Below are 25,119 nucleotides of genomic sequence, written 5' to 3'. Positions count from 1 at the left end.
GCTGTTACTGTAGTATGAACTCTTGCTAATACATATTAACCTTGATTGCATCTCATTCTACAATTCTACTGACAAAATTATATATAGGGCCTAAAAATAATGTACAAAGCACAATACATAGCTAACTACAGTCCAGTCCAATCCAGAGCGAGCAAGTAGTCTTGTTAGATGGTTGGGTAAGTGGCATCAGTAGCAATGCCACACATATTATATCCCATCGCAACATAAACATAACCGTTGTCACCCCAACCAGTACCCCAGCTGAAAGAAAAAAAAGATAATGTGATTGGTCATGTTACACAAGTACAGTACCTGTTCTTAACAATGTAAGCACGTAAACCACTAATGGTTCCATAGCCAACAACCAACATGGAATGAGTCAAATGATAGTCGTCGCAGAAATTTGATCTGTACACACCAGAAGAATAGAACTGTTAAAGAATAGTGAATGACTGTCACATGATATCCATCAATTATTTACCTTAAAATCTCTTTCACTGGCATCAAATCCAATAGAAATTGGTCCAATATTCGCAATAGCATCAACCAAAGAATTTTCATCTTCAGAGGGAATTTGATGATAACCAGTACAGTTGGCAACCACTTTAGATGGAGAGGCTTTACAAGTCATGTCCTATGTGTACATATAAAAGTGTTTACTACTTAAGTAACACTATAGGTTTCTCTTACGCGTCCTACGTAAGGATAGGTTGCTTCAGATTGGATACCATTATCTCTAACATAGTTGTATGCCTTAAACTCCAATCCTCCATGGCACCCTTTAAAATATGTAGTTGTTAATATCTTGATCACCACAGGTTTCACTAATAAGCATACCTCTATTCCCATAACCACGACTGCAATCTATAAGATTTTGTTCACTAAGCGAAATCAGCTGACCCGTTTGTTTGAAATGTTGTCCTTCAAGTGCTCCAGTTGCAGCAAAAGACCAGCAACTTCCACATGGACTCTAAAGTTTAGTTTAAGTACTTACATTTTGTGAAATTTACATATTTGTACATACCTGATTTTTGACACCTGTTACATAACCCTTTGTCCTATAGTCAATAGAAGAAGGAACAGTTTCTTTAGTTGATACATGGAGAGGAGCATCAAACTTTTCTTTAACATCTAGAGATTGACGGCGGCCAGTGTACAAGTGATGAAACTCTTCAGAATCCTAAACAACCCATATTAAAGCAGCTACAAAGCTACACATATATTTACCATGTCTCCAAACTGATTCATTTTCAAGGTGAGCCCATGCACATCAGAATGCTTGTTACGTTCTTCAATGTAAGCATTGTTAGCTACCCAAATAGCATAGCGTTTGAGCTCTTCTCCTTCGGTTTTATAATTTTTTCCATGTAGGGCCTTCCATTCATTCCATTCTGCACTGAATTCCCCAGCTGATACTAATGCCACGCTTACACAGAGGTAAGCAACAACACCCAATGTCTTCATATCGCTGATTGCAATGTAGAAGAGATCGTAACTCAATAAGCACAGTTAACAAGACTACTACTACTAATTTCTGTGCAAGAATCTCCTCTTTATAAATAAACTGAAGCCATATTATTTTATTGACATGCGTAATACTAGCTGCTTTACAATGTGATTGCCAAGAAAATACATCATGGTGTAAACTAAGGTGACATCTGATATAATGTGATGGCAATGATCACAAAAGTTCCTGGATTGCTTGCTTGACAATTAAGTAGAGCATGTGTTTCATTATAGGCTTGAAGTCTTTAGACAGTGTTGTGTAATTAAACGTGCATAATTAACACCCCTGGAAAAGGTCACAAATATTTTGATATTTCTGTGTGACATGCCACTGTCCAATACCCAAAAGTAACATGCTATAAATTATAGTGCATTGCCTCTTGTTTTACAGCAAGGCCATTAACTACCACTGAAATAATACATGTATAGCATGATAATGCAACAGCCATCTTCTCTAGAATTTATGGCTCAATATAACTAATTAAGCACCACAGGTAAACAAGTGGTTACACTTCATATTTACGACATTTTAAATGATAGTCAAATAGATAAACATTTATGCTATCTGTAGGGTGTAATGTAACTCAAGGTGTAGAAATCAGTGGAACTTCTACAAATCAAATGCATAACGTGATAATGAGGGTAATGGCCACTACAGCATCAATTGATTTAATCACCACCAAGAGTGATTTGTGATAATCATCTCTCAAGAACCTAGAATTGGCTACAATGACGAATTGATGATTGTACATGTAGAGTGTCTACACTCAGGTAACTTCAATTATATATAGCATAGTATGATTCTGATCATGGTGTTAATAAGTGCAAGTTGACTCTGAGCGATGATGTTAAATTCATGGAATAAAATTTATTTATTAATGCACCGATTAATTTCTATTCCTTGAATTTTATTTGTTTATTTACTCCATAATTACAAGATTTGCCTACCATCTGTTAAATCATTGTCCTTGACTTTCATTAAATTGTGCAGGCAGGTAGGTTATTACCATTTGAATGCTTTGCCTCAATACATTTCAGCATTTAACATGCTTTCAAATTGAATTACTTTCAATGAAAATAATTTGAACTTAGTATACATTAAACCTAGCTTAAAATTAACTTTAAAGTCCTATCAAATATCTGAGTGTCTAATGAGCATCCCTTACAGCACTGCAAATAAGTTTGCGGCATCCAACCAAAAAGTGTTGATAACAGTTTTATAGGTTACTTTCTTGTGCACTTTATTTATTTAAACAGTCAGCCAATGCATGGCAATTTTTCAGCTTAGTGCTGATATTACATTCTTAGTTTTACAGTCGGCTGATGACAGAGTGAAGCTTCTTGTGCAAGGAAACAATAGTACCTTTCGATTACAAGGTTGAGGCCCTATCACTTATAGCATCAAAAAGACAATGAAGAGCAAGATGCAGTGGGTAGATACTTATTGGAACATCAAAAGGCACATCCGGTTAGGTATTATGGCATCAAATGATGGCGGTATGATGTGTCATTCAGCCTTTAACTTTGTGAATGTTGTCTGACTGTGGAGAAAGCAGATATGAAGGCAGACCGATAATTGGATTTTGGATTTTAATATTAAATTATTGTGCTCTGTAATGGTTTTCTTATAGTAAGACTGTTTCATACAGTCCATTCTACCATGGATTTTATAGACAGTAGTTTGGTGGTCGCCTTATTTTTAAGGCTTACATTTTTAGGGATCCTACTAAACTTTTACACAGAAGTTTTTTTGTTATTGCACATCGGTGTAGTGGAATAGCTTTACACTTATAACCTAATTACTGGTCCAATTCACACTTTTCATCACTGCTTCATGACCATCTCCTGAATAATAAAGTATGGTAATAGCTATAATCATACAGTTATATATGGGATTATATGATGTCTGATATAATTAGCTTCAAAACTACCGATTCTGAATCCGGTACCAATATTGTTGGGTTGCATGTGAATATAAGAGGTTTCAGTATGGACACACTACAATAAATGTTAAAATATTATGACAAAACAGCTAAAAAGGTGCATGTGATTGCCAAAAGGTTTTCGGAAAAAGGGAACAAAAGACATGTTTAAAAAGGTGCTATTAAAAGGTCTGAGCAAAGAAACAAAAAAAAAACAAAAAAAGCAAACTGACTTGAAACTGAACCTTGGTTATTGTAAAATCTTTAGCCTAATGCTTTACCCACAGTGCTACAAGATCAAGTATATGGAAAGCTGAGCAATTATAGTACTTTAGTGAAATATCTGCTTAAAAAGTCAACTATTTACCGATACCGATACTGCAATATCGGTACCAATACTGATATTTATATCGGTGCACTTCTACATACAGTATGGTAGTAAGTATATACTACCATATTGTATGATTCAGGAGATGGTCATGAAGCAGTGATGAAAAGTGTGAATTGGATCAGCAGGTTGAGTGTTAAGTTATTTCACCACACCGATATGCTGGAAATGTCCAGTTCTTCATGATCCCTAATATACATTATACTGTACTAGGTCTAGTACACATAATTATATATATATATATATATACCACTTTCACAGCTCACTTCAAAAGTAAAGAGAAGGTGAATAAATGTCATATAGCATTGCTATCAGTGCATTACCCGAGAAATGGTGGTAAGATAGCAATACCGAGAAATTGTGGTAATGTATCAAAAATGTATTACTTTCACACCTCACTTCAAAGGGAATCAAAGATGAATAAATTTCATATAGTATTGCTATCAGTGCATTACCTGAGAAACGGTGGTGAGATAACAATACCAAGAAATGGTGGTAATGTATCAAAAATGTATTACTTTCACACCTCACTTCAAAGGGAAGCGAAGATGAATAAATTTCATATAGTATTGCTATCAGTGCATTACCTGAGAAACGGTGGTGAGATAACAATACCAAGAAATGGTGGTAATGTATCAAAAATGTATTACTTTCACACCTCACTTCAAAGGGAAGCGAAGATGAATAAATTTCATATAGTATTACTATCAGTGCATTACCTGAGAAATGGTGGTAAGATAGCAATACCAAGAAACAGTGGTAATGTATTAAAAATTTATTACTTTCACACCTCACTTTAAAGTTAAGAGAAGATGTATAAATACCATATAGCACTTTTGTATTAGTACATTACCAAGAAACACATGCAATATTATTATCAACTTTCATGCCTCACAAGCCGGCAAAGGTGTATAAAGTCCATATAGCACTGTTATCAGTCCATTACCGATATACATAAGTAATATAAAAATATACCGCTTTCACACCTCACTTCAAAGGGAATAGGTGGTGTATAAATACCATATAGCACTGCTATCAGTGCTCAGGAATCTATTGATGAGAATCAGTGGTAGTATATCAAGCATATACCACTTTCAGACACTTTAAAGGTGAAGGAAAGACATTAAGTTGTATAAATGCCATATAACACTGCTATCAGTGCTTAGGAATGTATATTACAGAGGAACAGAGATAATATCAAAAATATATCCCTCCTAAGAGGGAGTATATATGTAGTCAAGATTGCAGAACACAGGTTTCAAGTTTAATGGGTTGACCAACGTAACAAAGTATTTGATTGTTCTTCTAAACTATCTGTTATGGTGGTATTGGTGCATCATGCAAGTACAAGACGCACATAGTGTTATTGCCATAAGATGCTAACTTTGTCTGTGAAAACACATTGATATTTTATGGAAGTAACCAATGTTTGAGGAGACAGTGCACATAAATTTTAAAATTCACTGTACATCGAAACATTGGACTTTTCACTTTGTTTAATGAAGGCACTGCATCATTACAACTGTACTAATGCATTCCAGGTGGCTTTTGCAAGGATGTTTTTAAGTGCAAAATATTATGAAGCCGTATGATTTCTTATCGATCCCTACTTATTAAGTACTACCATACTTAATGATATTTATTTATTAAGGCTTTACAGCACAAATGCTGAAGATCTGTAGGACACTAACCTGGTCCTACAGCCTCTTTTAAAGTTGTTATTAAGGGCTATCCCACTACACTGTTAAAATTCAGGTGTAACCAAAGCACTTTTAGGGGTGTCCAGTTGCATGTTTAAAAACAACTCTCTTCAGGTATTAGAAAAGGGTGCTGTGGTGACACTTGGAGGGTGTGAAGGAAGGGTGCTAAGGTGCTGCAAGAAATAAAGGTGCTACAAGAGATGTAAGTAAATCTAGGGTGTATGGTGGGGTACACTGCCTTCATTTTAATTTCTGACACTTTCGTGGGGGGTGGAGTTCCTCTCATCTTTTCATTTTTATTGATGGTTTATTTAGGAAACACATATTATGACCCGTGAAATACAGTAATTACAAATACACTTACTTGCTTGTCTTTCTACACTTTGTATGTAAGTTGCAATTTGTACTTAGAATGTAACTACCAAAGAAACATTTAATTGTGGGATTTCATTCACAGAAACCCCCTTGTAGGTGCAAAGGGTGTTACCATTACACCTCATCAATGCCGCCTATATGCAGAAGTGCAGCACTTCATGTATAGTAAACAAGTTTCCTTTAGCACAATGGAAAAAAATTTATGCAACTATTGTTTGGAATACTGATCCAAATCACACATTAGAAGTTTTGAGATAAATGGTTTAGATTCAAAACTATAGTAACTTGCCAAGGCACGCATATGAAGTTTACACCATGCAGAGATGCATCAATTTATTGCCTTTCAGATACTTGTAGAGTTCCTGCCAATTAAGTTTAAAATCTGATGAATTTAATGAGCGAGCTAGCTCACCGCAATAAAATGTTGTGCATATGTGATGAGCTTTAAATGTGATATGCATAAAATGTACTTCTGTGGGGTATGTAATGAATGTGTAGGAGATGATGGTTCACATTTGCTGTTTTATGAGGCAAATGTGAACTATCATCTCCTACACATCACATACACCACAGGAGTGCACAACACATTTAGAGCTTATCACATATATACACACAAATACACTTTTGTAGTGGAGGTATTATCATGGCTGCTCACAAAGGGGTGGAAGGTGGAAAGTAGAGGAGTGGGAAAATACAGACCACATTCAATTGAAATCCAGACATGCATGAGGTTGCAAAGCTGTGCTGGCTCCTTAGTGCCTGGTATATATATACGTGCAGCAAATCAACACAGAATATGTTGGGCAACTAAAATAGGTCATCCACCAATTCTTGTCAACCCAAGATGATCAACATTACCAAGGCCAGAAATTGCATTGAGCTTTTCACACACCTACACCATTAACAGCCAGCCTCAAGTAGTTTGAGCTAAAAACCATGCACTAGCTAGTATGGTAGTGTGGCTACCCTCTGGTAGCATTTATTTTTTGCCTGATGTGCAATTTGTATACAGTTTTGTAAAATCTGATACTGTTAATACTGTTACATTCACTTTAAACTGCAGGTGTTTATCTTGCATGATAGTTTAGGGCAGGTGCTGTTGTCATGGGGCTATTACACAGCATTTCGAATCAAGAACTGTTCAAAAAGCACCTCTACAATCCACGCATACCAAAAGAAATGGAGCCATGTGCCCCAGTTCTATCAATTATCGTCTGAAAAGTGAAGCATCCATTACGCTTTGTTTTCGGCTATGTTCAACCCGTTACACAACAATACGAATCAAGAACTGTTCGAAAAGCACCTCTGCAATCAAAACAGCCAGTATTAAAAATATGGACGATTTCCGTTATAAAGGGAAGCCATCATGTGCTATCGCCAAATCAAAACTTTTCACTGTCAGCAAAGATAAATGGGACACAAAGGAGGACACTGGTAAGTCCATGAAGAATGCATTATACGTACTGCGGTATGCCAAAAGGCACCTCTCAGGTCAAAGCAACGTCAAATAGTGAAAAAATCAAGCCCGTAGCCTTAGCCATTATTGAGTTACACTTGCCTGAAGGCATCGGTCAGTTACTCAGTTACTCAGTCAGTCAGTAGAAAATTCCGTTAAATAACTTATTTTTAAAATTCCGTAGCAACTTGTTGAAAGCGTTTCGGGTTGATCTGAAAGCTTGTTTGGGCTTAGTTTTACCTAACCAATACTGCCTCATCGTCGTCTGGGAAAATTGAGGCTGATTTTTGGGTGATGTTATTTCTTGGGCCATGCCTACTCCTTTGTGGTCCCTACTATACACTACCATTGTAGTGTATGATAACAACCAATGCATGTTACTTTTGTGCATTGGACAGCTGTATTATTACCTTTACAATCCTGGCATAATGTTTTCATGTAAAAGAAATTGACATAACAATAACATAACATCATTGGCTCATCAAAATTCCATTGCTTTCTGCACTTTCAGTTGTAACACACCACCCATACAGCACAAATGCTTTATCTATGTCATTTCATCATAATCAGAATCATTTTAAGTATATAAATGATATCATAATATTAAAGTAGCCACTTCTATGGTACATGTAGTGTTCAATTAATCATCACCATTATGCCCTAAATTCTTAGAAGAAGCCTGCCCCATAAATTCCTGCATTATTACATTGGTAGCTATAGCTAATGCACTTGTGAAAAATACTAAGTAAGAACAAATGAACAATACTGTATAACAACCAATGCATGTTACTTTTGTGCACTGGATGGCTGTATTATTACCTTTACAATTACTTATGTGTCAATTAACTTTGTATCACTTCTTTGTTCTGTTTGTATTTTGCTGTGTATTGTGTAGTTTGTAGTACAGTAGCTAGGTATAATGTATGTATGTTTGTTTTATTAGGTGGACACCTTGTACAGGCTTTGCCTTGTGTGTATATGCCTTCCTATTTGATAAAATTGATAATCAAGACACACGGTAGTGTGTTGTGCGGCCCAAGGAGCCGGCACGCCACACCGTGAGTATTTATTATTAGTAGTACTTTACAGTGACCAGCACTGAAGGTCTGACAGCAACATGTGCTGAGTATGTATTGATTGTTAACCAATCTCGTTGCGTAAGACTTGTTCAACCACAAAATTATGTAATACAGGAAACTGGTTTATCATGTGATCACCACACAAGCTGTTGTGGTCAACCACGTTTCTTCTGTAGTCTCGCGTAGCCAGACCCATTTCTCCGAACGGCGCTTATTGATTGGAAATTATAAGCGCCTGCTCCGAAAGGCGCTTATAATTTCCAATCGATAAGCGACGTGCAGAGGAATAGGGTCTGGCTCTTGGTCTGGTTATGCGAGACTAATGCTAACTGAGTGGTGAGTTAAATACTTTGAGTACTGAGTAGTACTAGTAGCTAGTCAGTTATGTATGCCAAGTAGTACTTTCATTATACGGACTCTAAGTAGTGAGTGAGCCACTATTTAGCCTTGAGCTTGTAGTTTATACTGAACTCCATGTATGACATTGTTATCAGGTGGTTATAAGTTTACCAACCCATAGATATACTAACCCCAGGACAGTGGCTAAAAAAAACTATTTTTTACAACTAGCCCAAACCTGAGACGGGGGGGGGGGGGGTAGTAGTTGTAATACATATAAACAAATTTTCTTGTTACATTATTTTGTATTTTGCAATTGTACTCTATATTGTCACAATTGTTGTGTAGCATGTAGCAAGATGTCACTGAAGAGAGGGATTTCAGAGTATATCTACCTAGTTGAAACATAATTGTGGTAGGATTGAATCTGGAAGCAATTTGGGATAAGTGACTGAGACCTGGAACTAGAAAATAGCAAACAAACTTATAGTGACGTACAAGCCAATTCTTTAGATCAAACTATTGTTTTATATGTATGATTTTAAGGCAATTATTCTATATCAGTAGTGGACTGGGAAAATGACCACTAACTATAAGTTGCAATTTTAGTGGACAAGTGGAAATTTTTGAAAATGACAATCTCAAGACTGGATCTTGAGGCACTTTTAGTCAAATCCCTGAAAAATATGCACATACATTCACAGTTGGGAGGTAGCCAGTGATTTATTATTTTATCACACATGCACTTGACAACCAGAAAGTGAATACTATATCGTTGTTAAGTATATCGTTGTTAAGGAGGATCCACCACTAATATGGCTCATTTAATTACCAGTTAGCCTTCATAATTCATGAATACAGCTGTTTAACTGACTAAAGTTGTAAAGCTGTTTTCAATGTTTTATGTTATTAGTTAATTTGCAGGTGATGAAACATATGACACAATTAATTCAAGGTACCACTTACGAAAAAATCAAGATGGATGCTACAATGATATATATAGTGGGAAACTATATCAAAACCAAGTTGCTTCAGGGATTCTAGACAACAAGAACAACATTTCCTTAATTATGAACACAGATGACATACCAGTGTTTAGATCATCAAAATATTCTTTTTGGCCCATTTACCTACTAATCAATGAGCTACCGTTCAGAATGAGGTAATATATTATTATCTGTTCATGAGTACTATTAGTCTAATATGCAGGATTTCAAAAGAAAATCGCATTTTGGCTGGACTCTGGTATGGTACAACGAAGCCAGATATGGGTCTTTTTATGAAACCATTAACAGAAGCACTGAAGCAGCTGTACTATGCGGGTAGGTCATACTTGCATTATTGATCCTTGTGATTTGTATATTACTAGGTGTAACAGTGACTCTTCCAGATAAAAGAACTCTTCTGTGTCGTGCTATCTTGCTATGCACCACTTGTGATTTGCCTGCAAAGGCTATGATTTTAAACATGACCAATTTTAATGGCTTTTATAGTTGGTGCTATTGCTTGCAACCTGGTAAGTTGTTAAGCTTCTGCAAACTTTAACTTATTGAGCATTGCATTTGGTATTTATTGAAAACGAAACTACGTATATACCTGTCGATGTATCATGCGTTCATGCTTTACATGTTTTCTATGAACAGTATACTAGTTTAAATATTATTTACTATTATAATATAGGCAATTATTCTTACTATAGCTTACTAGCAGTAAATGTCACTGCACGGGCCTGTGAAAGCAGGTATATGGGCATAATAGATTGGCATACTTCTAACCATGCATTAAATCAGCTCCAACTGTGGCCATCCAACTTTCTATTGGCTTTGTAATTACACTTACTTGAAATGGATAGTCTGTTTCAGTACTGAAGTGTTGTGTATAGTTTATCACAGTGCCCACATACCCAGTTTTCACAGGCCTGATCACAAATTGTGATTATATTGTATGTATGATAAACATATCAAACTAAATAGTCCTGTACAAGCATTGCAGCTGCAGCTGCTTTTAAATTTAAAACTATCTTTTTCTTCTTCAATCCTGTTTAACATTATGAATATTCTATTAGAATAGTTTCAACTGCTGCAGTTGACTGCTCTATTAGAGTATCTCGATCTTGTACAAAAAATAAACGGAAAAATTGACGAATAGAATACAAAAATTTACGGAATTTCAGGAAATTTAAGGATTTAAAGATTCTTTCAGCCTTAGATATTTAAAGGATTTTATCCAAGATTTAAGGATTTGAATCTTGCTTAATGCTAGATTCCATGCATGTTGGACCCCTCGACCAGGGTAGATTTGAGTCTCATCCTGATAATTATTTTGGTAATTGGGTCAACCAGGTCAGCACTATCGACACACTTACGATGCTGAGCTGGTATATCAGGTGTTGTATGTATCATGGCACTGTTATTAGATGTTCAAGTGTACTACTATAGCTACATGGAGCAATGTGAACATGCACACAGCTGTAACAACTTTAAACTGGCTTTACGACTAGGAGTCCTACAGACCTTAAGCACTTGTGCTGTAATTTCTTAATAAATAAATAAAGCTAGCCTTACCTGTCTAATGTAATTTGTTTTGCCAGTTCCAGGTTATCATAAAAAAATTACACCTGTTAGTATAGCTGGTTTCATTATTATATTATTTGTGTAAAGTTTTGTAAGGTAAGTGCACCAAACTCCGGACAGTTTTGCTTTTGGTGCTCTATCTCCGCCATGCAAGCGCAGGGTATCACTCTTTTCACCCTATTTCATAACCCTACAGAACTTAGAAAAATGACGGTGAACCAAAAAGGCGAAAAAAAAAGTGCAGTATTGAAGAGGGATCGAACCCAGGATCCCAGTGTGATGGTCCAGTGTACTACCTATTATGCTACCGCTGCTAGCTCCTTTGATTCCCTTCTTTTGTATCTTATAAATCGAAATAAGCTGTATATAGTAAGAAGAACCTAACCCTGAAGGTGAAGAAGAAACCAAAGCTGAACTCTGACCCTAACCCTAACGCTAACACTACTAGACGCTTCCCCTAAAGTGTACTTCTCGTGGCAACTACTGGACGCTTCCCCTAAAGTCTACTGCTCGCGGCAACTACTGGACGCATCCCCAAAAGTCGACTACTCGCGGCAACTCAGTACTAGATGCGTGCCCTAAAGTCGAAGAGAGAGAGCAACAACTACAGTAGGAAGTCTGGATGCTTTTGAGCTTAATATTACATAAGGGTTATGAAAGGTGGTGAAAAGAGTAAAACCCATATTACTTCAACTCGCAAATTGTAATATATATTACGTAACGCGTTATATTCCGTAACGCGTTACCCCATCTCTGGGCTTGAACTACTTTAAATAGCATGTAATGCCAGTGAACTACCTTTATGCATCACCAGAACCATCATAGCTCGTGTCCGAGAATAGAGGTGGTGACATGCTCGCACATTCCCGATCACAGCTTCCTTAAAATGAGATAGAAAGAAATAAACTATGGCTCTGCTGATAGCTAATGAATAGCCCTAACAGATGGTGTTGGTGGTAAATCTTTAAAGTATTTGATGTAGGATTACTGACCGGTGTCCGACAATACTTAAATTTTGTCCGAGAATATATGATTTTGAACAACGACTTTTTTCTAGCACAGCAATCAAACGGTCATGCATACATTGGCGTATAATGACAAATATTGTCTTTATGCCTAAAGACAAGATTTTACGCCAATGATTTCTTTAACCCTAAAGAAAAGATTTTACGCCAACCTTGTCATTAAGTACTTAATGACAAGCTTTTACGCCACTGTCTTTGGCATAAAATGCATTGTGAAAGTAACTTTACAGGGAAGTGCACTATAAAGGGAAGATTTTACGTCAAGCAATTAAAAACAAAGAATTCATGTGATTATTCTTACTAATCACGTGATGCCTACCTAATATTACATAACTGTACCTGTAAGTATCCGTATTCTACCGTTTCATCATGCTTTCATTGCTCACCACAAATGTACTGCCGAGGGGCGGGCGCCGCTATACATTAATGAATAATAATTCGTATTAGTAGCCTTTCTTTAACTGCTTCCTCCAGATAGTACTTTCGTTCTATTGCAATAAAAAGGGGTTTAGTAGCTGAGGCGACCTTTAAATAGAACAAATTGTGCGCATGTGTCATTTTTGGTGCAATGCTTCACGCTGTGTGCGAAGCTGGAGTCGAAAAAGGCAATATGCAAGGTGCTTTTTAGTGATTACACAGTTGTCTAAAGCTAATTTGTATTATAAACTTTGTAGACCTGGATAAATAATGCGTTAGCTGTAGTAGAGAAAGGTGTACTGCAGTGACTGCTGGGAGACCAGATGCAACCAGTGTAATGTTCTCAGTGTGGCATAAACACCCAAAGCAAATTTCACACAGTTTCAATTTCCATGTAAGTATTTAGCTCCTTGCTGGTGCAGTGTATCCTTTGATAATGAACTCCGCTAGTCTTTGCAACGATGAAACATTAGACACCTTTGCAAATTCTGGTGTTCTAATGGTAAGCTACTAATATTACTGTTGTCATTATATCAATATGTAATAAATACATTAATATTATTAAAAGAGTATTAGTCACTATTGTGTGAAAATACATGCAGATAATGTTTAAGTAGCAACTGTAACAGAGTTCTTTGCTAGGCCTACGGTTATAATGATACCACATTTTATGGCCAATTTGTGTGATATTTATTGCCGATACTACTGAGCTGTAACTGAAATTTTAACAGCTTGTAAATAATTACACAGCCACCTTTAATAGATGTTATTTACAAAATATTATTGGTATAGACTTCGTGATATTGGTACCGATACAGGTGTAGTATTGGTATAGCTCTATATTCTTTGGCAAAATATATTACTAGTAAAAAGCTATCACTGTTTACCTTCTTGTAACAGGATTGATTTGAGTCATTAGACAATGGCATGCATAAAATACTTTGATAATTGCAAAGTATGTAGGGCTTTATTTAATTTCTTACATGATGAATACCTATAGCCACAAACATGACAAACAAATTATGTATTCTTTCAGCTATAATCACAAACCATTGTCTAAATTACTAAGACATGCATTGGTAGGATTCTGCAGTGGATAGACACCCTTCAGGAATGATGTAATAATCACCTCAGCTCCACCTTGGTGATTATTACATCATTCCTTCAGGGTTACTTATCCACTGAAGAATCCTAAAACACATGGCAGGTACCAGTACAAATTCATTTCATTGTCAGTTATTTATAATCTCATGTAGAAAACTACAGGTTGTTTGTAGATTGTGGTATGTTAAGTATCTACATGGATCAGTCCCATTGTGGTAATGATATACTGCTAATATGGACTGTAGGTGTTTACTATTACCATCCATAGTGTGGAAAGAAACAATATGATGCTTAGTGATGCACTGATAAGAGATTTTGTCAAATTAGCTGATATTGAAATTCACATAATAGTGACCAATACTGATAACCGATCTGATATTTATGTTTACCAAAATTCTAGGTAAAATTGTGATTTTAAAACACATATTGTTAGGAAAATAGTATTATCTGGGTCTGTAAAATTAATTGGCAAAGTAATCAGCTAAAAGTATAATGCAGAAATGTGGCCGATATACCAATGTCTGAGTATTCACCAATTAATCAGTGCATCACTAAAGATGCTTTATTCTTTTGCCTGATGCAAAACTCTGCACATGTACCAGCATTGATAGGACAGGTATGAGACTACATACAGTTTGCACCTGTGTGGTAAACTGTCATAGGGATATGTACATTACATGGCTTAGCTATATAGCTACATAGAGTTCTAGTGTTCAGTTTACTTAAGTAAATCTTGTTAATAGGGCCAGCTTTGGGACCCACAATAAGTGGCCCTATTAGTGAGGTTGACTTATTAATGAAAACCTCATTAATCCAGCCATGAACAAGTGGCCTTATTATCAAGGTTTTCAACAAATCAACACCTGGCTATAGTTGCTGTAACAGCTATAAACATATACTACAGGTTTCATCATAATGCTCAGTTAGGATTATTCATTACTTGAGGCATAATGGCGGCTAAAAGCATGAAGCAAATTTCTAAACTATTGTCGTAGATTTGGCGGAGCAGCAACTTTTGCAGTGATACGTTGATTGTTTGTTCAGCTGGCCCCTTTATTAAGGGAATATTGTGTTCGTTTTATCACTTTGATCCTGCAGTATGTGGCCACTGGCCTTATTAATGAGGTGGCCCTATTAACGAAAATTAAATCAATGGAAGATACATCTGGACTTTCTGGACCTGGCCACTATAACAAGGTGGCCTTATAGAGGACAATCCACACTTGACTTCTTGCCAGTTACAATGTGGTCAAGGATTAGATTATCAACCTGATTCAGTTGATATTTCTGGCAGTAGTTATGATCGCATTGATCACCACAGGGAGAAAATTTTACAAGACACATGTGTCTTATCAACTGTAGTTGGTGAAATGGAAAAGATTGCTAACAAAGTAGATCGTAAAGATGCTGCTAATGGAGGGTAATTTTAAAAGTGTATTGTCAGAGGCATATAAGAAGCTCGGAAGACCTTACATGAGGAATTATGCAATTTCTTCATCAATCACCTACCAGTTTATAATGAGTCCATTGATGTGCAAACTGTTGGCAGAAGCTGACTTCCTTGAAACCGACATGACATATAATGAAAACACAGAGCTCACTTACCTTTTCAATGCCACCGTGTTTGACTATACAACAATAAAATGGGCAGTTGTGGCCTGCATGAGAGGTAACAAGGAATCATCTGAATTTAATTGTTTAGCTTTCAAGGTCATGTTTGATAGATGTCAACTGGAGTATTCCCATTTTAAGGTGGGTGAAACTCTTAAAGGAATCATAGTTATTAGTTGATTGGAGTGACACCAAATCCAAAGGATTGTGGGAAGTGATTGGTGAAGAAACTGCTGAACTGGTACTGAAAGGCTGTAGTGTTCATGGGACAAGATCTTACCATAGAGTAGCAGAAAGGGTGTACTGCAGTGTTTCAAAGGGAAACGGAAGAGCAGCGGTTGAGGCCTTCTCTTAATTGCAAAGAATATAATGATTGTAGCAGAAAAGCTGCATGTACCACAATTGTTTGATGTGTTGCATGACACAGGAATCATCAATTGAACAGCTTCGCATACCACTCTCTGAAGAGCAAATCGCAATTGTTTCTGGTTGTGATTGGTCAGGTGCCATGCAAGCATTGGGTGGAATGGTGGACAAGAGAAAGCCATTTACGAATATTGAGTAAACCATTTGCAAAGATGGCTCCGGGTGTATGGAACAAAGCACAAAGAATCACCAATGGTGTAGAAAGAACCAATTCCTTAGCTAAGGATGGTGACAGCAGAAAAAAATCTCTGTTTTGTGCAATGCAGTCTTTGTATGAAGAAGATAACATTTTTGTCCAGCAGTATATTGCAGCTGACGGTGGATCGAAAATAACCTATCGATCAGAAGCATCTGAGGAACAGTGAATGAAGGCTGCAGTCAAAAGAAAGGCATGACAATGTGGTCGTAAGGATAGTGCAGCAAGTTGGGGACCACCAGATAAGAAACAGCATTTTGGCAACAGCCAGCAGCAGAAAATAACTAAGAATGAAAATTTAGTAATTGATAATGGAGGGAGGCATGAAGTGAAAGTTCGATATCATGATGGCGTATGGTACAGAGGATGGCTGTCAACTGTTAACCTTATCACAGGAAAATGGGTAGTCCGATTTTACAATGATGATGAGGCAACAAAAGTTAATTTCCCTGACAAATATGTGTGACTTGTCAACCAGAAGTAACTTGTGATTTTTGAACAGGACAGTTTACTTCTATCACTTTGTTAATGATTGATTAGTAGTTTATCACCAAAGCAGTGTGCTAATATTTGTATGCATTGTTAACCAAAAGTTGTTTGCGTTATAATTAATTGGTCCTCTTATTATTATTAATTGAACTATTGCATCATACCTTAATTAATTGAGGACATATAATGTAAGTTGTAAGTTGTATCATGATGCTGGAGTGCATAGACAATTGTTAGGAAATAGCATTCACCGACTCCTTATTATTGTATGTGTTTCAGCAGATATACATAAATCCATTGTTTCAGCTTGATGTGTCATATATGTTTTCTACACTATTTATACATCTTTGGCATCATTTTGAAATTACGTAAAAGCAGTTATTATGTTTATTTGTTTTTTTGTTTGTGTACTATTTCCCTGTTAAGCAATTAGCTATGTTTCTGATTTCCCTTTATTTACAGGCCTGCATAATAGCCTTATCACATGTCCCTAGTAGGATAGCACCTACTATGTAATTTACTGTGTTTATATGGCTTTTCAAAATGACAGGGTGGAATCAAAAGGCATAGCCTGTACAAGGATGCTTTCCTACATGCAAGTAAAAAACAAGGTAGTGTAAGCAATCAATTTTCGACACTCTTATTGCTTCAAACACTACCTTTGCTTTAAACATTCCTCAGACACAAATTTTGGCAAACATATTCCACTTGATATTGTACAAGTTTTGCAGTACCCTAAGTTTGATGTCAATGGCTCCCTCCTTTGACTATAGTAACAGCTGAAAAGGCGAGGAGACAAAATAATCAGTTACCATCACCATGACTCAATTGTGATCGGGCCTGCGAAAATGGCATGTGGGTACAAACTACACCCGATCACTCTACTGGTTGTATCTCACTACTGGAAAGGAATATTTGTGACTGGATCTACGAAAACCGTTCTTATCGCCCAAGACAGGAAGTTTGATTTTTTCACACAAACACAAAACTTAATGAATGCACTATCAAGTTTCACTGCCACAGTCGACCAGAGTAAAGTGGTCTGCTTTTGCTGGCTGTTTTTCTAGAGCACAGTGGCGAGCCGTACGAGTGATCTGGGGTCTTGATGGAGCCCTGGCCAACCAGGAGATGGCTGTGTGTGGCTGTACAGCTCTGTGGTGTTGGACAATGACCTGTGCTCTAAATTTCCTTTCATTTTAGCCAGTTCTGAGCCCTGAATGGCCTATAACTTGGCCTAATTCATCCCAGCACGTCTCTTTTCAATTTTTGAACACCATCTTGCCCACCTTTCAGGGCCTCCTCCTCCCACCCTTCTGGAGCTCGCCTGATACAGACAACCTTGGTTTAAAAACTATCTAAAATGGCGGGAAACTTAGCTGTTGGCTACTTCTTCAGTGGATGATCAGGAAGGTAAGAAATTGTTGTGAAACGTGTGAAAATTTGGTATGCGTAGCTACCACCATTGGCCAGCTACAACACACAGAATATTTAAAACCGACGTTTCTCGATACTTTTAAATGGGCGATAAGACCGGTTTTCCCAGAGACAGTCATATTTGTATTCTGTAACTTGCATCATAAAACTTATTAAATGCTTACTAAGGGCTAAAATTGCATTGTCATAGCAAAATGATACATAAGGTTATGAGTGATCAAAGTTTGAAAAAGTAGGCAAAAATCATGTGTTCACATGCCCTATTTTTGCAGGCCCAGTCACAATTATCGGAGCTCACAAATATTTGTGTTTCACATATCAGAAGATTATCTGACCACTGGCTAAAATTCTAAAGCCATCAAAAATTTGATAAAATTCCCATGTAACTATGAGTTCCTAACCGGCATCCATGCAAATTTTCGGCATGTAACACAAGAGTTATGAATTATTTTGTAAAAATGCACACAAATTGTTTGATAGTTCAACACACAATGGTCATTTAACAGTTTTACAGCAACTAACAGTGAAACCAGTTCCCTGCCAATGCTAAATCCTCTTTGCTTTATTCTTGATATCATGGATGCTTTTATAGATAGCGCTATATCGTGTGATGAAAGGCTTGCTCGAAGTCCAATGTAGCACACTATGCATCTTATTAATTTACTATGTGGTAGTACATTATTCTAGACTATATTTTCACTAACCTCTGCTTTCAGTACAACTGCTATATCTACTTAAATCACGAGTTAAGCTCAACAGTTCAACCATCAAGCTTGACAGTAGCTGTGCTGTGTTTTACTTTGATATTTTCAGTGAATGCTGGCCTTAATATTTTGCCTTGGCTTGTTTCCTTTATTGTTTGGTGATCAACATTGAAGCAGAAACAGATATTAGACTGCCACAAACTTTAAAGTGACAGACACCAAGTACCATTGAAGGCACAAGGTTCCAAATGCATAATAATGAAAATACATTAACTGTCAATTTTCTTTTTCATGAAACGTAATTAGTAGAAGTATGTAGCCTTTAACACACTCTAATTGGGTCAGTCATAGCAAAGATATTCAATTAGAAATGCAAAAATGGATCAAAACTCTGCATGGTAACCATCATTTTGGAGGGAGGGGAGAGGTTGATACAAATTGCTACAATGTGATGGATTTGTGAAAAGGAATCTCCCATACACATCCAATTTACGAATTTCGGCAATTCATAACTACAGATTGGCACTTGGACAGCACTGAGCACCAACATAGGTTGATGGGTGAAAAAAATTCAGGTTTGTATTTGTCTTGAACACTAAGCTATGGACTTCCAAGATCATATAATCAGATGTGTGTGAAAGACACCTTTTTGCAAATCCGGTCACAAATATTGTCAATCATGCCACTATTTTATACCATAGAATTTTGCCGTTTTCCATTCAATAATTGAAATGTGCATTCTGGTAATTGAGTCAATCCGATAATTGACTACTTATGCTACAAGGATGAAAGATGCAGAAAAGAATCCCAGACCCAGTGGTGACTTGCTAAGCAACATGCAATTCTAGGCATGCGCCAAGGGAGCCACAACAGCTGGGATCCGAGATCTTGCCTGCGTTCAACCACTACTTAACTTGAGTAGGAAATTTCAGTGTTGGAAACTCTAATAAAGGTACACATTTGTATTCCTAGAGTCATGGTCTTGATCACAATAATAATATTGTATAACTGTGTTTTCAAGACAACTATTCAGTACACACTCTTTCCATGTACTAAAATTATCTCCAATCTATGGCATGACAGTTGCGATGATCACATGATCTGCTGCAAAAAAAAAATTCTAATAAAAGCACCTGTATTCTTATTCTAAACACTGTTATCATAACTATAGCTACTGATTTATCTCCTATGGCATAAGAAAGCAAGGAAAGGGACATAAAGCATATAATGAAACAGAAGTGAAAATATGATGAAATGGTAGAATACGGATACCTACAGGTACAGTTATGTAATATTAGGCAGGAATCATGTGATTAGTAAGGATAGTCATGTGAATTCTTTGTTTTTAACTGCTTGGCGTAAAATCTTCCCTTTATAGTGCACTTCCCTGTAAAGTTACTTTCACAATGCATTTTATGTCAATGACAGTGGCGTAAAAGCTTGTCATTAAGTACTTAATGACAAGCTTGGCGTAAAATCTTGTCTTTAGGGTTAAAGAAATCATTGGCATAAAATCTTGTCTTTAGGCATAAAGACAATTTTTGTCATTATACGCCAACGTCTGCACAACCCAATCAAACAAGAGTTTTGGCTCAAAATTGGAGGTATAGTTGAGCTATATGCAAGGTATTTCCACACCAATTTTCGTAGGATTCCGTCCAGCAGTTTACGAGAACGAGTGTCCGAGTATACATGGTGTCCGAGTATACATGGTGTCCGAGTATACATGGTGACCGAGAATAGATAATTTACTCTACGGAGATTTTTTATTTAAAAATCTCGGATACTGGAATGCCTACCGCCTTCGATAAATGAAGAAATCGCACTAAGTATTACTTTATTCCTAGCTATTTTGGAATGGTATTTCATTGTTTTAAAACGATTATGCAACTCCTCCATTCTGATTGGCCAGCCAATATTTTGGCTGGATAGCTATAAAGTAGCGATTCCGGAAGAATTTTAAAATTAATGGAAATAGTTTTTATTTAGCATAGCCTTGAGCAGTACTCCCTAAGGATCTCATAAACACTTAGTTTTTAAAAATCCATCATAGGATGGTGGAGTTATAAGCAGTTTTGTCCTGGAAAATAGGCAAAATTTTCTCCGTATCTTTCCATTGAAAATAGTCCCAAAAATGGCACAATTGAATAAATGCTTATAATTGAGCTTTGCAATAACATTTTGAACCTCTGTTTTCTGTTATCAATACCTTAATACATGGACCACAGTGTAACCTTACTTGTAAGACCCTCTGAATAAAGGTCACCTCCATAGAAAGCCACTAAATAGTTGTATGTATTTAGGATCTTACGGAAGGCAAAGCAGCATACACATGGTGAAGTGCAACCACTCTGTAGCAGTCATCTCCACTCAAAAATACAATGTGCATGCAAAGCAAAGAGTTGTACTGTTGATTTATAGTTGCTTATATGATTATTTTTTCTCTTAATGTACAGCTCCTTGACAGCTACCAAAATGGTGCATCAAAGAGATGAGCTATTTGTGGTGCAAATTTGCTAACTTTTAGCATAGCAATATTGAAAACTACATGTACAAAAATGCTCACCTTGGTTTAACTAACATGTGCTAGGTCGTTTCTTGCAAAGAGAACATTACATTGTGGTGGCTATATTGCAAAATAATCTTATAATTGGCATAAAACTACACACAGACATATTTGTAGCAGAAAACTAACTGCACCATCATATTCCTTGCCCCCAGAAACCCTAAAAATGATCCAATTGTTTGATCAATCACTCGTACGGCAGCGAATTGATTGTGCCAACTCTCCAATGGAAGATTCACGGAGAAAATTTTATGCAAAATTTACGGAATTCCGGAATCGCTATATATAGCACTTCCGGGCCCATGCAAGAAACTCGAGCATTGTCACCAGACGGTGCTCGTGTTTAAGTTGGGATTGCTCCGTCATCCGAGCTCCAATGAGGATGAAAATCGCAGTGGGGTTTGTCCACACGCTGATCATCATGAAAATCTTAGTTTTATCGTGCGCGTTACATACGTATAAGTAAGTTTTGTGTTGTTTTGTAATCTTTCCAAGCCTTGTAATATACGTCGAGTTTTTTTATTAAAAAATCTCGGATACTGGAATGCCTATCTTTAATATCCATTCGACTTCTTCAAGCGATGTACGTATTTTAGTTTCAAATCAGTTAAAAGTACGCTTCACCACTCCAATGAAATCCAGTTACAATATCACAAATGTTTATCATTCGCGAGATCATTCATATTTCCCTCTCAAGACATGGACTCATTGGACTGCCATCAACAATAATGTAAACTGCGTACCACGTGTGTCCACATGAGGTGTTACAGGGACTTTCCAAGGGATAGTTATAAAAACCGGAATCGAAATGGGAAACGAAACGAAACGAAATCAGCCTACAGTTTAGTGGAGGACAATCACTATATTATGCACAGTTGCACTATAATATATGCACGCACTACCTGTTTATGCATCAAGCAAGACTCCAGGTGGAAGATTTCTCTGCACGGCGCTTATCAATCAGAGATATTAAACACCTGCTACTATCCGAGGGTCTGAGGACCCGCTGGGGACTCTACAATAGAAAAGTTCTGTGCTTAATTGGGTAGGTGAGCGTTGGTTGTTCCTTGACCACTTTTATAAGAGCAATAACTACTTGATCATTACAAACCGTTTACGGTAATGATTGGCTGCATGAAGCCATGCCTTTAAGAGAGGGATGAAGCCATCTGTGGCTATTATGGCACACCTCTTATGTAAGTGGTCAAGGGACAATCAACACTCACCTACCCAAGGCCAGAACTTTTCTATTGTAGAGCCCCTCGGATAGGAGCAGGCGTTTAATATCTCTAATCGATAAGCGCCATGCAGAGAAATCTTCCACCTGGAGTCTTGCTTGATGCATAAACAGGTAGTGCGTGCATATATTATAGTGTAACTGTGCATAATATAGTGATTGTCCTCCACTAGATTGTAGGCTGATTTCGTTTCGTTTCGTTTCGTTTCCCGTTTCGATTCCGGTTTTTATAACTATCCTTTTCCAAGAGATTTCCCCTAAATAGGTCACGTGATCATTTTCGGTCTGGTGGAACTTGTTCTTAGTTATGGTTCTACAGTGCGGTACACGTACTTTATGTATTTTAGTGTTTAATTATTATTCATACTTCCCTCTCAAGACATGGACTGCCATCAATAATAATATAAATCGCGTATCAGGTGTGTTCACTTTTCACTTGAGGTGTTACTGTACAGGGACTTTCTAAGAGATATCCCCTAAATAGGTCACGTGACAATATTGTCAGTCAGGTGGAACTTATTTATTTCCATTAATGCACCATGGAGCTTGTGTTGTGGCTTTCATTAATCGATCATTATGCACATACCATGGTGCAACAAAGTTTGCATAACAGATTGCTTGAATGTGGTTCGTCGTTTGCCGGTGACTGTGTATATGAGATGGGGTTGTTCCACACAGCTTGCACGATATTCAAATTTCATGGATGTCTGCATGAAGACACAAGATTAAGTGAGACCTGTAAAAGAACAAGCAGGCACTGAACTTAACCTTAAATTAAACACACATGCAACTAACCTGGAACATCAGTCGCAACACCAAAGACACTTGCCTTGATATCCTCATGGCTTAACTATGGAGTGACATGTGTTATTATTAATGAGAATGTACAACACAATTTTCTTTTCTGCAAGAACTTTTTAACACCAAGTACCAGCTCACCTACAAGAGCATTTCACAAGAGATGTGATATTTACATCAAATACATGCAACCAATATGTGGCGTATGTGTGTGAACATGCATGTATAGTGTTTGCACATTTTGTGTGTGTCTTGTGCTTGTATATGATGTAAGTGTGTGTTTGTATGTAGTGAAATAAAAATACTAGTATGATGTTTGTGATCTCTTTCATAACCCTCAGCAAAGCATCTTGCTCTGCGATTGGCAAACCAAGTTGATAAGTTGTCCTCAGGACACTATGGCAGTGTGGCCATAGCAGGTTTTATTACTCTAATAGAACAGTCATTGAACAATATAGCTGAATATTTACATCTCTGTCTGAAAACACTCCCAGATCCCAGATGCAATCTCAGAGTTGCTATTTCAAGATGGTGGCATGCTTTGTAAATAAGTGCTTTACACACATCTTTGGTAACCCTGACTGTAGCCATTACTAGCCTGACCAGTAAATTGCAGTAATTTCCACTGGCCCTTGTCCTAATAAAAATTAACCGCTACTATGTTATATGCTCACCACCTATCAGCAGATTTGTATTTGGTCACAACACCACAAGGCAGAATCCATCATACACCCCCCAGATCATTGCATGGGTCTGTAAATTATAGAACTGACAAAAATTTGCGATATCCCCCCAAAACACCTTTGCTGTAAAAAAAAAGGCACATCCAAGAAACTACAAGTATCTGTAACCCCAAGTAAAAACAGATAAGCTGTAGAAAAACACTTCATGAAATTAATGGGTAACTGAAAGAACTGATATCTAGAGCGGCCAAGAATCAATAATGTTACTACAACTGACTATGATCACCAAAGAATACCTTGGCTGTAAAACAGGCAAATAAAAGTAACTGGCAACCAAAACAGCTGATATCTGAAGCGGCCAAGAATAAAAGTTGAGTTGATACAACTAACTACAATTATTAACTTGCAACATTGAATCTTAATCAATCATCTGTGTTCTATACATTCACCCTTGTTACATCCTAAATTAATTCTTTGTAACTCTAATTGGCTGGTAATTTGGCCACCTTTTTCAATAGTCAGAGTAAAGAAAAAAAGGTGGCCAAATTACCAGCCAATTAGAGTTGCAAAGAATTAATTTAGGATGTAACAAGGGTGAATGTATAGAACACAGATGAATGATTAAGATTCAATGTTGCAAGTTAATAATTGTAGTTAGTTGTATCAACTCAACTTTTATTCTTGGCCGCTTCAGATATCAGCTGTTTTGGTTGCCAGTTACTTTTATTTGCCTGTTTTACAGCCAAGGTATTCTTTGGTGATCATAGTCAGTTGTAGTAACATTATTGATTCTTGGCCGCTCTAGATATCAGTTCTTTCAGTTACCCATTAATTTCATGAAGTGTTTTTCTACAGCTTATCTGTTTTTACTTGGGGTTACAGATACTTGTAGTTTCTTGGATGCGCCTTTTTTTACAGCAAAGGTATGGAATACATAATATGAAGCCAAAAGTAATTTCATGGAATATAATATTGACTTGCCCAATGATGGGCCGTAGAATGTGACGGCTGGTCTCTTTCCAGGTACTGGTATGATTAGCTACATTTATGTTCCCTGTAGTCCATCGTTATTCAGTGTAGCACAACGCTGC

General features: G+C 36.9%; 2 protein-coding genes across 8 annotated transcripts in view; one reads left to right on the top strand and one right to left on the bottom strand.

Annotated features, from left to right (window-relative positions):
* Positions 1–20: 20 nt before the first annotated feature.
* On the bottom strand, positions 21–7,904 carry LOC136257320 (procathepsin L-like). The gene is made up of 8 exons (XM_066050453.1): positions 7,758–7,904; positions 1,228–1,468; positions 1,025–1,180; positions 838–970; positions 691–779; positions 482–634; positions 313–431; positions 21–261 (listed from the first exon to the last, which is right to left on the bottom strand). Exons 2-8 carry the CDS (start codon positions 1,462–1,464, stop codon positions 165–167), a joined length of 984 nt encoding a protein of 327 aa, XP_065906525.1. The 5' UTR covers positions 1,465–1,468; positions 7,758–7,904; the 3' UTR covers positions 21–164.
* The window catches only part of LOC136257322 (uncharacterized), a 79,462-nt gene continuing 55,709 nt past the window's right edge, over positions 1,367–25,119 (top strand). The window contains exons 1-5 of one of the 7 annotated variants that reach the window (XM_066050456.1): positions 1,367–2,277; positions 9,690–9,720; positions 9,769–9,927; positions 9,975–10,087; positions 10,135–10,281. In XM_066050456.1, coding sequence (XP_065906528.1) covers positions 2,247–2,277; positions 9,690–9,720; positions 9,769–9,927; positions 9,975–10,087; positions 10,135–10,281 — 481 coding nt within the window. In that variant the 5' untranslated portion in view covers positions 1,367–2,246. The other 6 variants (XM_066050455.1, XR_010701905.1, XR_010701902.1 and 3 more) reach the window with 6 other exon arrangements.

Source organism: Dysidea avara, chromosome 6 (genome assembly GCF_963678975.1).
Source record: "Dysidea avara chromosome 6, odDysAvar1.4, whole genome shotgun sequence".
NCBI lineage: Eukaryota > Metazoa > Porifera > Demospongiae > Dictyoceratida > Dysideidae > Dysidea > Dysidea avara.
Note: the sequence above shows the minus strand (reverse complement) of the source record. Positions and strands in the feature narration are given on the sequence as shown.